Source organism: Anastrepha ludens, chromosome 6 (assembly GCF_028408465.1).
Source record: "Anastrepha ludens isolate Willacy chromosome 6, idAnaLude1.1, whole genome shotgun sequence".
NCBI classification, from domain to species: domain Eukaryota; kingdom Metazoa; phylum Arthropoda; class Insecta; order Diptera; family Tephritidae; genus Anastrepha; species Anastrepha ludens.
Window position 1 is genome coordinate 16,146,152 of NC_071502.1, and position 15,427 is coordinate 16,161,578.

Sequence of the window (15,427 nt, forward strand, 5' to 3'; positions counted from 1 at the left end):
GTTAGCTTATCAGCTGGTTAGTTAGCTTATTAGCTTATAACTGGCCACTAAGCCCTGAACCGTTTCAAGGTGTCAATTCTGCATCTATTTAACAATGGATTGACGACTTCATGAGGTCTACCTATAGGGGACATTGGTTTGGGTTGAGCTCTTGCAGAGTAGCCAAGTGCTTTTGGGAAAGAACCAAACAGTAAAATAGCGACTTTTCTTCTAAAAGTCAGCAGAAAGGTCCTGAGAATGCTGGTGGGTGTAATCCCAGGGCAAAATGCCTGTGATCAGCATATGGCTGCCATGGGGATTGTCGACAGTCTGATATGCCTATGCTGTCTTGAAAATGACGACACTGCAGCGCATTTTCTCTGTAGCTGTCCGACGTATTCCAGAATCAGACTTAGGATATTGGACTGCGATGTACTGAGTATGGATAAAGTTCATACTCTTCCTCTTCCGGATCTCTTAAGACTCATCAATGAATCCAAGAGATTTGTGGAAGAATGACTGTCTTACCGCCCACATTTAATCTTTCCTATCTCTATTCTTTCTACTGAAATCTATGCGGGTGTAGTATAATGGTCTCCTGACTGAGTGCTTTGACTTGTCCAACCCCCTACAAATCTAATCTAATCTAATCTAGACTTGCGTCTCTGACTTCGCCTGAAAGTGCCCTGTAAAAAATGCTGCCATTTGTAATATGGAATGCACTGTTAACTTAACTTCTGTTAACTTAACATTTTCTGCTAGGCTAGCAGAGTTGAGTTGACTGCGGTCTGAGAGAGAGTTTACATGCCTTGATACAACAGCAATTGCATGGAAATTTGCTCATTTAAATGGGAATTTCAACAACTGCAGTTAAGTGATAAGACTCGAAGGAAATAAGTGATTACTCTTTGAAATATTTTAAATGTAGTTTTTTGTTTTTGTAGTTAGTTACGTATGAGTGATAGGTAGGTGATGAGTGACATGATTTTTAGTGTAATTTCTGATTTGTTTTTTTTTTTTTTTCTTTACGGATGCGCATAAAACGTTAAAGACAACAAAAGCTGCATAGCAATACAGACTAAGTTTGAAAGAGAGTTGAAGAATCAGCTGATGGGCAAACAAAGTTTAAGAGTTTTGCCTTTTGGGTTTTTTCTTTTTTTTTCTTTTTTGTTTTTTTTTTCTTTTTTCTTTGCTTAAAAAATGTAAACACATACACACAAATAATTTTACTATAACGAGTAGTTCAAGGCAATACAATTTTTGTGTGGTTGAAGAAAAATAAGAAAAAATTCTTAATTAATCAAAGAAGAAAAATAAAACTAAATAAGCATACGGAATTCATATGAGTTGTGAATAAGTAGTAGTAGTTGGAATAAGTAGTTAGCTAGTAATTAGTAGTAGTTACGTAAGTAGGTAAATAAGTAAGTGAGTAGCATTGAGACACTTACCCGCAGTGCGCCATTGGAGCGGCGATCAGTTGTGGCATAGTGTTGCAAGCCGCCCGGTCCGGTAATCGGTACTATGCCGCAACCGGAGCGTATGCCCTGGCCCAAGGTCGCTCTAAACACAACAGTACAACAACAGTGCGTGACACATTCGTTACAGCCATACGAAAAATAAATGATGTCGATTGTTTGTGGTTTGTGAGATTTTTGGTGTTGATTGTTTTTGTTTGTCGTTTTTTGGTTTCGAGTTAGTTTTATTGGTTTGGAATTTGGCGTTGATTCAAATTAGTTGGCGTAAATGTTTAGTTTTGTCATGTATGTATGTGTGTGTGTGTGTGGTTTTGACATTTGTTTGTTAGTGTTGTTGTTGTATTGTATTTGAAATTTTTGTCGTTATTCATTTCATTTTGTATTTTGTACGAGTATTCGTTCCACAGAGAAGCACACAAATACAAATACACAGTTACATACCAAACGAAGTGTGACAAACACATACACAGCGAGCGGCATAGCCAGGCAGTACAGGCATGTATGGGTTTGTAAGTGTGTGTACATGTACGTGTACGTGTGCGTGGTTTAACGGTAATGACAGTAAAAGTTGTTTGTGTATGTGGGCAAGTTACGTATTTTGTGTTTGATTTGGCGGTTGATGATTGATTGTTGATGTTTTCGATTTGAATTGAATTTTTTTTTTTTTTTTTTTTTGGTTTTATCGAATCCGAGTTGTAGATGACAGGCAGGCAGTATTAATGATGTTTGTGGTTTTTGGTTGTTTATTATTATTTTTATTTTTTTTTCGTTAGTTGTTGTTGTTGTTGTTGTGGAGGTTGTACAGACAGCAAAGACAGCAAGTTGAATAAAAAATTTGTAGTTGCAAAAAAATGAAAAAAAAAAATTGAAAATAAAAAATATGCAAATATATAAAAGTAAGTTTTCGTTCATTGTTTGTTGTTGTTTTGTTTTATCACAAAGTTACATATACAAATTTGTGGGTTTGTGTGTATGCACAAGTGTGCGCATGTTGTTGTTGTTGTAACGTAAAAGTTGCATTGATAAAGATAAAAAGTAGCACAAGCCAACGGCAACGTCAAAGTTGTACGAATCAAATCAAGAAGCAGAAACAGAAGCAGAAGAAGAAGAAGACGCATTCATATATGTACATTACATGAAAAAAGAAAGAAAGAAGAACAAGATGAATAAGAAAATAAGTTGAAAATGTATAAGTTAAATTAAGAGGACGCAAACAAAGCAAAAAAAAAACTCAGAAAAGAAATTCATCGAACTATAGTACAAGTACGCATACACACACACACAAACAAGTAAGCGCAAATGTAGTTGTAGATATTAGAAAGTAAAATGAAGTGAAATAAATGGACGCAAGTTGAGAAATTAGGTTTGCTAAGCGAACTTTTTTCCAAACTTAACTCTAAATAAAATTGATTGCGAAAGTTATGTAAATGCATTTGAAGTCTTCGAAAGTTCGCTATAGTTGAGTTACATATAGAAGTTAATGGCTATGAATGGCAGTAACCTACTGTATAAAGTTGAGGCAGTACCAGCAGATAAAAGCATTTCGAAGAGCTACTAGGCGCATGTACCTACTACTTACATAAAAGTGAGGTTAGATAGCATGAAGCGTGTTTGAGTGCGCAAAATTGCAGTGGAAAAAAGGATACATTAAGAAACCGTATGATATAAATAACAGTAAAGACAAATTGTTTTCTTGCTTTTTTTTCTAATTTAAATATAAATATATATTTATAATATAAATAATAAAGCAGTGACGTGAGATGCCCAAAACGTGCTTGCCGCTACAAAGGTGTGGCTGGTGAGCACTCGTCGGCAAAAAAAAAATAACAAAAAATAAAAAATAATATAATAATCTACGCAACAATTGTGATTACAAAATCTTACATTGAATTTTTTTTTTTTCAAATTAATTTTAACTAATTTCCAAAAAAATATACAATAATCCATTCTGCAACAAAAGCCGGCTGAATCAAAGTCCTTAACTTTGCACGACATTTAGCAAAATTCAACAAAATTTCTAATTTTTTGAACAGAAATTAAAAATAAAAAAAAAACAGAAAAAATATGTAATTCTATGGACCATTCAGTTCCTGTATAAAAATGTGAAAGTTTCACGAGCCTCAAAAATCGCGTTGATTTTGGAAATTTCCTTTTGCTAACGGTGTTGAACTTTTTCTCCACATGAAAAGTGTGTTTTATCTGGGCGAAAATGCAACAATCGAAAAAAGGTTAAAAATCAGCGTATTTTTGAGATAATTTAACCTTTGAACCATGAAGGATGGAAGTGAAATAATTTCAGAGCAAGAAGAAATAAAAACTACTTGGGAAAAATGTGTGAAGGATTTATTTGATGATGAATCCAAAGCATAACAAAACAAGAGGTGTCAAAAGCAATAAATTCTGCAAAAAATAAAAAGTCCGTAGGACCGAATGAAATTCCAGCTGCATTATATTACATACGTCGAGGGAAATATTCTCTAGAAAACTGCATGCTCAAAAGTTTCTAAAAATTCGAATTCAAAAATTGGAAATTTCGATGAAAATTTGATGAAATTCATCTTATATAATGAAAAACAAAAAAAAACAGAAGTGAAACTTTGAAGGCAGACAAAGAAAGAGGGAGGTGCCCGAGAGAATGAGAGAGAGAGAGAGAGAGAGAGAGAGAGTGAGAAAGAAAGAATATATATCTAAATAAATTCACAACATTTGCAGAGAATACAAATAGATAAAATTTACAAACCACGGAGAGGGGTCGACCGGTGTAGGTAAACGCCTGACACAAACCGTGGCAACAACGCGCACTGCGCCGAGCGTTTATCACCCGCACACACGCAGCGATTCCGCAAGGCAATACCAATAAATCCGACGACGGAATGGATAGTACTTTATAGTAAGCACAGGCACTAGGCAGGAAACAGAAATAAGCGCCATAAAGTAGGCACCAAAAAAAAAAAAACGCCAAAAAAATTGTGACCAAAAGACGCTCCAAACAGTAGGCACCAAGGAAATATAACGCCAAAAAGTATAAAAATATATTTCCAATAGTTAAGTTTGCAGCAACAAAGAAGCGCCAAAAAGTAGGCAGTGTTATTTCTCACTAGAAATTAGCAACCACAAGGAAAAACTCAGGAAAAATAGCCTAAAGTGTACATAAGATATATATAAGGTATAGCTCTCTCTCTCCTTTTCCTCTACGTTATATCTTTTTTCTCTCCCGCGGAACGAAAATGCCCAAAACGTTGCATGACCTTGAAATTTTACTCGCCATTCTCGCTCGCCCATCGACGCCTAAGAAGTTTCACTTCAAAAAACATAACATGGACAGTGGCGCTTAACCGACATGCTAACCTCCGTTCTAATTAGAAAATGAGTCGCTAGCAGGATGCTGGCTCTAAAACTGGCGTCCCCGGATGCAGGGAGAGTAGAAGAGGCACCATAGTTCCGGAGTAGGGGAAAGATTCAGAAAAGGAAGAGGGGGGGGGGGGGGGGGGGGGGGGGTAGATTTAGTGGCACACGATGATCACGATGGATTTAGTCGTGGACACGATGGTCGCTATAGGGTGCACCAAAAAAAAATTTTTTTTTTTTAAATAATGAACTATGTTTTTATTGGAAAATAGTTTCAATTAAAATTAAGTTGCAAAAATTGTGTGTGAAGATTAATAATCACAAGTGTTACGCGCGTGTTTTTTCGTTAAATGTTGTTGTATTGCGTCACCAAGTAGTTGCAAGTCAAATAAGAGCGCACGGCCTGCTCTTCAATCCCTTCATACTGCGTACATCCTGCGTACGTCCTTCCTCATACAGCTGATGACGAGCTCCATTCGTTTGCACTTGAAACAATAATCTCCAAAGGAAATACTTCAAAAAATGTGTGGCTATTCCGAAGGGTGTCGTAAGTGTCGTTTTGCTGTATGTCGTAAACTCTAAGCGGTTAAAAATATATTTGGGGTATGCGCAAAGTACCCCGTAGGTACTTGGGAAAATAGGAGAAAAAGAGATCAATTATTTTTGATTTTGTTGTTGTTTGTTTTGCTAATACGACTAACTCGCTTTTTATACAATAGATATGTTCGCATAAAATTCGGGTACAAAAAATTTGTGTAAAAAAATCATGTAAAACAATAGTTAAAAATTATTTTTATAGTTCACTTAAGAATTCGTTTCGTGCTTTAATTTACACTGTATTTCATTACATATATTATAAGAAATAAATTATTAAACAGCGAGGCCAAAATCTACCGAATTTCAGAGACTTTTCCTTAAACTACTTTAAAAATGCTTCGAATGCGTCGAAAAAACTCACTCTATTTGCTCCATTAGAATCGAGAAAAATTCTTAAAATATTGAAAATCGTGTTAAATAAAATTCGTGCAAAATTCGTGTTAGAAGAGTACCTAAATCTCTATTATGAATTTTTACATTTCTAAAAATTAGCTGCTTGTAGTTTCAAGACCTCTAAACATAAGACAATAAGACAACTGCGCTAACTTGTGAGCCAACTAATTTCTTTTTTTCCTTGTTCACTCCTCTCCTCTCGGGAGCATAGGACCTCGACAAGACTCAGTCCTGCGTTGGTTTCGTTAATCTGTTTTTTGATTTCTGACAGGGTTGGGGATTAGCCTGCCGCTATCAGTCCTAAATAGTGGGAATGCTCACCTCTGGCTGCTTGGGAACAACGTCTTCTTATTGCTTTGAAGCGCCATCTGTGTTTCACATTTTTCTGCCAGAAGGAACGCACAGCTGGTTGGGTATTCGCTAAATTTTGGTGTGTCTGCGCTATTACCGCGATTGTCCGCTTTCTCTTGCTGGCGCCACTGCTGCAATGTGTAACTGTGTGTTTTTCTTTGTTGTTTGCTTGTTTTAGAAGCTAATAATGCGCTGACTATTGTGCGGGAGTAAGAATGGAAAGGATACGGTTTTGGGGTTCAGGAATGGCATTTGTTAGTTAGTTAGTTAGGTGGCCATAACAACCAGTTACCGAGTTACGGCCGACCTCACTAGCTCTCTCCAGGCGCCTCTGCTCCGCGCGCGCCTTCTCCAATTCTGTACACCAAGCGAGCATAGGGTTTCCTCCACCTGGTCTTTCCACCGGAGCAATAGTCTTCCTCTGCATCGGCTCCTTTGGCTTCTTTATCCATACGCACGACATGCCCTAGCCGACGCAGGCGGAATGGAATTTGAGGGTTTTTGTTTAGAAACAGGCAAAGTGTTTATATTTGGAAAACGATGAACGTGCCTTACTTGGGATAAAAAATAATTAGCGCGTACACTCTTGTTAGGTGGTTGGCCAAGCAGATATATTTTTTATGAGGAGCTTTTTTATGGCAGAAATACACTCAGAAGTTTGCCATTGTCTAGGACAGACAAAACATTTTCTATCATTTTCTTGCTTCATGCACGGAGATTTTAATAAAAATAGAAATAATAAAAACAAAAAAATAAAAAATAAAAATAAAAAAAGAAATAAAAATAAAAATAATAAAAATGAAAAAAAAGCATAAAATTCAATGTGATTCCAAATTTATTACGCCTCTTCAACTTTGATGCAAATTTTTAAACAAAGTCATTGAAATATTGCATTAAAAAACGATTTTTGAACTTAGAATTTAAATTTATAAATTGCAACAGCTTTGAGCGCAATGCAGCAGAATTTAGTAAATTTAGTGAACACCGAAATTGCCTAATGAATAATAAATAAGAGAAAACGTGTACTAGTAAATAAGCAACTTTCTGCGCAAAGCGCTTTCGAATTATCAACATTTAGAATTTATTTTTTTAAATTAATTTCATTGTTTCGATTTAGTTTTGTAAAGTAATATTTAGTCCACCTTCCGCTCACAATTCAAAGCTTCTTATTATTAAAAAAAAAAAAAAAAACAGAGTAGAAATAGAATTTTGCAAAATGAAAGCTTCTAAAGCAAGCAAACAGCGACTCAATAACATACACAACAACAGTTCAAAAGTCCTACTAAGCTGCTTATTTAACGGACTCTATAAGACGAAAAAAAAACAAACAAAAAAAAAAGACAAATAGTAAAGGAAATGAAATATTTGCTAAACGACGACGACTAAATACAACATATGTATGCATGTATGTGGCGTTACAAAGGCGTATGTTTGTGTGCACACAGATGTACGAGTATTTTGTTAGACAAGAGCGCATCGATGATGGCAAGGATTGAATTCCGCAACTATTGTGTATTTAATGCATTTCCCATTGTTGTTAGGTCTCGTGTGACATAACGAGTATATGTGTATGTATTACTAAATTCTAAGTATTACACGAGCACACCATTTCTATATGTGTGTGTTCATACGCACTACAATATACTTTTGTTGTGTACAAAAATATAAATGCGTGTATTGGTATGAGAGTAAAAACTTCAAATAATACAAACAACATGGCTGGACTAAATGCGTGTATTTGTAAGAGTAAAAACTTCAACTAAATATTGTAATACAAACAACATGGCTGGCTCACGGCGTTTGAGTGCCGACCGGTGCAGGAGGAGAGAGGTTTTAAATCAATTGGAATTGGAGAGTGGATTTATTGTTGTTTTCGTTTATGTGGATTTATTGTTGTTTTCGCTTATGTTGCTTTTTTATTTTTTGTTCTTATTTTTTTTTACGATTACTAACAACATCTGTTGCTCATCTATTGGAAATGTGTTTTCATTATGACGCCTATTAATTTGAACTGAATTTATTTTTTTTTTATCTAAAGCATCTAAGATTGAGCGTTTATTTATTAGTTAATTTATCTTATTTGGTTTGATTTTGTTTTTGTCATATTTCTATATCTTATTTGTAATTCTGTGTATAGTACATAAAAAATTTTGTACGTTGCTAAAGTGTTACGTGCATGTTGAAAGTAATAAATAAAAAACGCAAAATTCTGCTACTTTTCATTGACTAAGAAATTTTAGCTTTGTAAAGTGACCAGTACTTTGTTGTTGCTTAAATTAGAGTTGGAGGATTGTTGATTATAAATATTTATGTAGTTGCGTTTTTGATATTTTGGCCTTTTTTTGTTTTGTGTGTTAAAATTTCCCTACTATTAATTACGTTAAAGTCTTATATTTCGATTTGTTTGATTTGTTTCGTATCAATTAGCAATTAGTGCTAATCAATTTCCGTTTAATGTGATAATATTTTCTTTTTTATTTTCCCTTTGCTATTACTCTTTGTTTTGATTTCTGCAAATTAAAACTGGTTCTGAAAAATGCATCGTATTAGGATTTTCGTTTTTCCTTGCAATTTTCGTCATCGGCTTCCCATCTGCTGCTTTGTAAAGTATTTTCTAGTGGTATTCATTTTATCCTACGACATTTGTTGGTTAATAATTTGCTATTATTTTTATTTATTTATTTTTTGTTCTGGGTTTTTACGCTTAAAATGCAATCGAAATGCAAGCTTAAAAATTTAATAAAAATTATTCAAAATGCATTCATTTTATTTTTATAATTAATGAGTTTAGCTTGTGCGTATATTTTGCATGTTAATAATTACGAAAAAAAAGAAGAAAATACGAGCGGTTGCAAAAAATTCGCATGGAAAATTTGCGTGTGTGTGTGCATATTGCATTATATTTTTATCCGTTACCATTCTCCACCCTTGGGCTAATTATTTGTGCTATTTTTATACACATTTCACTTTATACTCACTTAATAAATAGCAAAGTTCGCTTTAAGGTGACAAACAGTTTTGGATTTTTTTCTTTCTTTTTTTGATTTTTTTTAAATTTTTTTGTTTGTTTGTTGTAGATTGTTTTAATCAAAAGCTACTGATTTTGTTTCAAACTTTAATCACACTGTTGTTCAGTTTTGTATTGAATATTTAAATTTCAGCTGGGTGGTAGTAACACTGTTGTCTGGCGAAGAAGCGCAGCACGCAGCCTACCGTAAACTCAATTCAAAAAAGTTAGCTGCCACTTTTGAAGCACATATCGCGCCTATAACCTCAGTAAGATAGCAACCCTGCATTACATATCTTAAATCTCTTAATAAAAACTGCTCCCAAGTAGCAGCATCTGTTCCGAACTGTCTAATATTAAGGGGTTAGGGGTAGTCAGAATTTTCAAATAATTGGATTTTTTTTTGCATTTTCTTAGAGAATAATATCTTAAAAATGTTGTGTGAAAATTTGAAGTGAATCCGACAAATACTTTTGGAATTACTCAAGAATTAACGAAGGGCGCTCGGGCAAAAACAAAAACTTTAAATTCGTTTTTTTAACTATGTATTTTGAACTGGTGATCACTGTAACTTAAAAACCGCTTGGTAGATTTCAATCAAATTTATACTCCTTTGGAAAAACTTAAGAAACTCATGCCTGATCGAAGGATTTTTTCCCAAAAATTTAGATTTTTTTTTCAAATATTTCGATTTTTTTTAAACAATTAATTGTCGGGTTTTTCTCGAAAATCTCAAAAATATTTCCTGAGACCGCCATATATTTAATTTTGAAAAAAAAAACAAGCTTATCTATTAATACAACTAATTTCTCTTGTCCGATTGATTTTAGATGAATCTGCAAGAACTTGGGATGATCACCGCAAGGGACTTCTGGAGAAACGGGCTCCACACAAACAGCGATAACTTTTACAATTATTAATTTTTTTTTTGAAGTTTTGCTAAAGTCAAGTCAAATAATGATGCGTTAATGCTATGTTTTTGTTTTTGTAGAATAAAGCAATTGACCAGGAAAAAAAAAAATGATTGAAAATCATAATATTTTCGGCCTTCTGACTACCGCTAACCCCTTAAAAAACAATAATAAAAATAATTGGCGCGTACACTTCTGTTAGGTGTTTGGCCGAGCTCCTCCTCCTATTTGTGGCGTGCGTCTTGATGTTCTTCCATAAATGGATGGACCTAAAATTTAAAGCCCACTCGGAAAATGGTTTTTTATGAGGAGGTTTTTCATAGCTCGGAGGTTGGCCGTTGCCTGCCGAGGAGCCACGGCTTTAGAACAAACTTTTTCTATTATTTGATGTTCATGCACGGAGATTTGAGCCTACGCACTCTCGAATGCTAGTAGTAGTAGTTGTATTTATTGCAAATAAAAGTCAAATATACGAAATTTGAAATTTACTTATTGTAATATTAAGAAGAAAAAAATATTTACAATAATTTAACGACAATGGCATGAGCCCGTCTGTCGATTTATTTTTCGTGCAAAACAATTGTTCAGTTTACGGTTTTGAAAACCAGTTAAACTCTTTTATCGTGATGGATAATTTTGGCTTTATAAAATCAAGAATGATAGAAAGAAGATTGCGCCCATCAGAGAGTGCGTGCCATCACGTTTGCCGAGTTGTGCAGTGTTGCCAACCATTTGCTCTTCGCAAATTTAGTGCTTTTTTATACCCAAAATTGGAACATTTTTAAATTTGGTATGTTTCTTTTTTGTTTAATTCAAAGCTAACGAAACTGTAAGTTAAAAAAACTTTATTATTAAACAAAAGAATGTTAAAAATGGTCACTCTGAGGAGATTTTAGTGCTAATGAAAATTTGTTGGTTCTTATAAAATTTAAAAGTGAAAATATTATATAATTTTGTGCACCTTTTAAGGTTATGTTCGAATATTAAATCTTCTTCTCTCAACTCTTCTTAACATTGAAAATCTTTTTACACATTTTAAAAAACGTTTGAATTTACTGAATGCGAATTAAAACCATAGAGGTGTAATCGTTTCTTCCGGTCATTAATCCTTAGTGGGACATCATCATCATGAAGAGGTGTATTCATAGTAAAAATAGCAAAAAAATACCAGAAAATACTAAAGAAACCATAATGAAATTTTTACAAAAAGAGTACCTTAGTTACATAACCTCAAATATAGCAAATAAGTCGTTCCCTTAACAAAAAACTCATAAATTAAATCGTTCATATTCATAATCCATTTATCTGAAAAAACGCACATTTTAAAGACAATTTGTCACGCATACTAAGTTTTTTAAGTAATCCAATAAAAATTTGTTGCTTTACTTTCTTTAAGTGGGCATTTTAGTGCGTTTTTATATTGAAAGCTAGGCAACACTGCAGTAGCGAGAGAGAGATTTGACTGCTGAAAGCAGAAGAACACCAACAACAACTGCAATCGCGGGCAATGCGACCAGATGTTAAAAAAAGTAAAGCTAAATAAAACTCAGTGAATTATTGAACTAATTTTTAAAAAATGTTTATTTTACAAAATTATGAACATTACACTTTAATTAGAGATTAGTGAGCAATTCCCTTGAAGATTAGTGACCTATTTCCGTTTAGGTATCATTGCAAGTGTCTATCTATTGTTCTATATATGATTTTTGGAGGTGTTTGAAGTAATTAAACTGTTCCTACCGTTCGCTTTGGCTGATCGAGGGGAAAAGCAACCAATTTTGCGTAGCTAACTAATATTGTCTTTATACTAGTAAATATTTTAAACTCACTTAACTATTCCCACTGCATAATTTAGCTTGTTTTGCAGACTTTGCTTTAGAAATCAAATCAATTGTGCCGAATTCGATTCTCTAGCGATAATTTTTGTACTAACTTTACAATAACTAAAGTTGTTTGAACAAATTAAACTGTTTCCACTCTATAATTTAGCTTTTCGTGGATATTTTGTTTCTAAAATGAGTTCGGTTGTGCTGAAATCGATTTTGCGTTATTGACTTTTATTCTAGCTTTATAAAGAACAACTGTTCCCATTTCGTAGTTCAGCTTTTCCTGCAGATTTCTTATGGAAATTAATCAAATTGTGTCAAAATCGTCTCTGAGCCGTTAATTAAGTAAAGTTGTTTTAACAAATTATACTGTTCTCACTGCGTAATCTAATGGGTTTTTTATTTTTTGCTTTGAAAATCAAGCCAACTGGGCCGAAATCAATCCTGCACTGATACTTTTTATTCTAATTTCACAATGAGAAAAGCAATTTCAGCTCACTAAACTGTTTTCACTGTATAATTTAGTTATTCTTGGATATATATATATATATTTTTTTAATTAATTCGGTTGTGCTGAAATCGGTTCTGTGCTTATATTTTTTATTCTAGTTTTATAAAGAATAAGTCGTTTGTGCTCCACTAACTGTTCTCACTTCGGAGCTCAGTTTTCCCTGCAGATTTTTAATAGAAATCAATTCGGTCATGATAAGATCAGTTCGGCGTTGATAATTTTTATTCTAACTTTACATTAAGTAAAGTTGTTTGAAGAGATTAAACTGTTCCCACTGCGTAATTTAAATTTCGAAATCGAGTCAGTTGTGCCGAAATTGTTCTTGCGCTGATAATTTTTAGTCTAACTTCACAATAATTAAAATTGTTTGAACTAACTTATGTGTTCCCACTCCGCAATTTAGCTTTTCGTGGATATTTTGTTTTTAAATTAATTCGGCTGTGCTGAAATCGGTTCTGCGTTTATAATTTTTATTCTAGCTTTATAAAGAATAAAGTCGTTTGAGCTCCATTAACTGTTCCCACTTCGTAGTTCAGCTTTTGCTGCAGATTTTTTTATAGATATCAATTCGGTCATGCTGAGATCGGTCGGGCGTTGATAATTTTTGTTCTAACTTCACAAAATGTGAAGTTCTTTGAGCAAATTGAACTGTTCCCACTGTGTAATTTAAATTTTTTGGAATTTTTTGCTTTAGAAATCATGCAAATTGTATCGAAATCGAATCTACGTTCAAAATAAGTCAAGTTGTTTGAACTATCTTAACTGTTCCCACTCAGTAATTTACCTTTTCTTGGTTAATTTGCTTTAGAAATCAATCGAATAGTGTCAAAATCGCTCCTGTGACTGTAATTTTTCTTCTAGCTTGTCTGTTCCCACTCAGATATTTAATTTTTCCAGCATATCATTCCTACTGGCACACTTAAGCGACTTTTTAGACTGTGTTTTTTCATAAAATTCCATTTCGCTATAGAAAAGCATTTATAATTTAACTATATTCCTAAATTTGTAGACAACAGTGTTACTCCGCATTTCCTGCTTAAAATCCGCAAAGTCATCATAACCTCAATTTTCTTACTACACAAGTACAAATGTCAACATTTATATATTTATTTAGTACGCATTTCCCAGGCAACTACTTATCCATAAATTACATATTAATTATTGTATCGCTCAACGGCCTCTACACAAATTTCTCAAAATTTTCATATAACATTTCCTGCACACATACACATAAACATACATATGTACGTACGTACGTAAGTAGTACATAGTTATTAATTATAAGGACATCTAGCATTTCATACTTAAAGCAATGGATCAAATAACTTAACAACGATTTATCTGCCTAGTTGCTTTTGATTCAAATTCAATTGTCGTGAGTTATCCATTTGAAATTCTTCCATTTGACAATAAACAATATATCTGCAGAATGCAGGGAAGGCCATAGTTTTTTTATATATAATTGTAGTTTTTTTTTCATTCAAGTTTATTGTTGTTGTTGAGGTATGCATGTTTGTGAGAAGAATTCATCGTTGGAAAAAATGGGAGAAATGACGAAAACGATGTTAATTAGTAGTTTTTTGCTTTCTCTTTTTTTCGTTTGAATGTTTTTTTTTTTGTTTTTTTGATTGCTTTTAAGAGAATTCATTATTACAAAAAAAAACAATGAATGTATGAGAATTTTTATTTTTCACAAACACATGAAGATATTCAACTACGAGTAGTACAAATGGAAAAAGTGATTAGCAGAAGTATATGTATGTATGTATGTAGTACATACTCACTACATACATATATAAATGCATACAAAGAGAACACATTTATGTAGATATGTATTTGTTCGAAACAGAAACAGAAACTTGCTAATGAAGTTCTATGAATGCAATGGGAAGAGGCGATAATGAAGAGGCGGGCGGAAAGACGATTATTTAGTAATGGAAATTATGCAAATGATTTTCAATGCGAATGCGAATGCAGCAGTAAATAAAAAAAGACTAAAATAATATGAAAATGGCATACATACATATATTTAGTAGCAGATGCTGGGCAGGGGAAGTGATGAGATGAATGAATTTATGATTTTTCATGAACGCGCTAAATGAAATGGAAATGAAGCAGCACTAGCAGTAGCAGTGTTAGTGGTTTGTTAATTGGAAATTATACTTCTGTGAAATGCCTTTTTTTGCTTCTTGAAATTGTACAGCTGGCGTATCAATGCAAATACTTAGCACAAAGCGGGCGTCGAAAAAAACGCAAGTTTTTAATGAAAGTAGTGGCTTATTTGAACAACTAAAAGAAAAAAATTTTCAAATAAATTGGAAAAGAGTAAACAGAAACAAACGTAATAGCGCTGTAGAGTAATTTACCAGCAAATTAGATAGATAAAATGGTTTTAAGTTTTAATTTCAATTTAAAGTAAAAAAAAAAAATATTTTTTTTAAAACACAACTTTTGCTTAACTGTTTTTTGTAATAATAATTTGCGTATAATAATTTACTAGCAAAGGAAATTCGAAAAATGACTTCCAATTTTACCTTCAATTTAAAGCAAAAAAAAACAAAAAAAAAACAAAAAAAAAAAAACAAAAAAATAAATAAAAAAATATTTACTAAACGCACAACTTCTGTAAAACCATTTTTTTGTAATAATAATTAACGGAAAAATGGTTTCAAGTTCTAACTTCAATTAAACGCAAAAAACAAAAAAAAAAATGTTTACTAAAAACACAACTTTTGTTAAACCGTTTTTTTAATAATAATTTACTAGTAAAATAACTTCGAAAAATGGTTTCCAGTTTTAATTTCAATTTAAAGCAAAAAAAAAATTTTTTTTACTAAAAAAAAAACTTTTTCGAAATCGTTTTTTTTGTTTTTATTCACTATTTGACCAAACCTATCGCATATTAATTAATTGTATTTAATTTATAAATTTGTGGGTGCAGATTTTAAGCAATATTTTCCACATGTGTGTGTGTGTGTGTCTAAACATAATAGTTTATAGTCGAATAGTTTCATTCGTGGATGACTGCA

General features: G+C 32.9%; 1 protein-coding gene across 4 annotated transcripts in view; it reads right to left on the bottom strand.

The window, feature by feature from the left end:
• Window positions 1–15,427, bottom strand: part of LOC128866371 (kazrin) — a 96,211-nt gene that overhangs the window by 26,338 nt on the left and 54,446 nt on the right. For 3 of the 4 annotated variants that reach the window (XM_054107042.1, XM_054107043.1, XM_054107041.1), the window contains exon 9: window positions 1,428–1,539. The exons of the other annotated variant lie outside the window; for it this stretch is intronic. In XM_054107042.1, coding sequence (XP_053963017.1) covers window positions 1,428–1,539 — 112 coding nt within the window. The remainder of the gene's footprint in view (window positions 1–1,427; window positions 1,540–15,427) is intronic. 4 annotated transcript variants of the gene reach the window in all.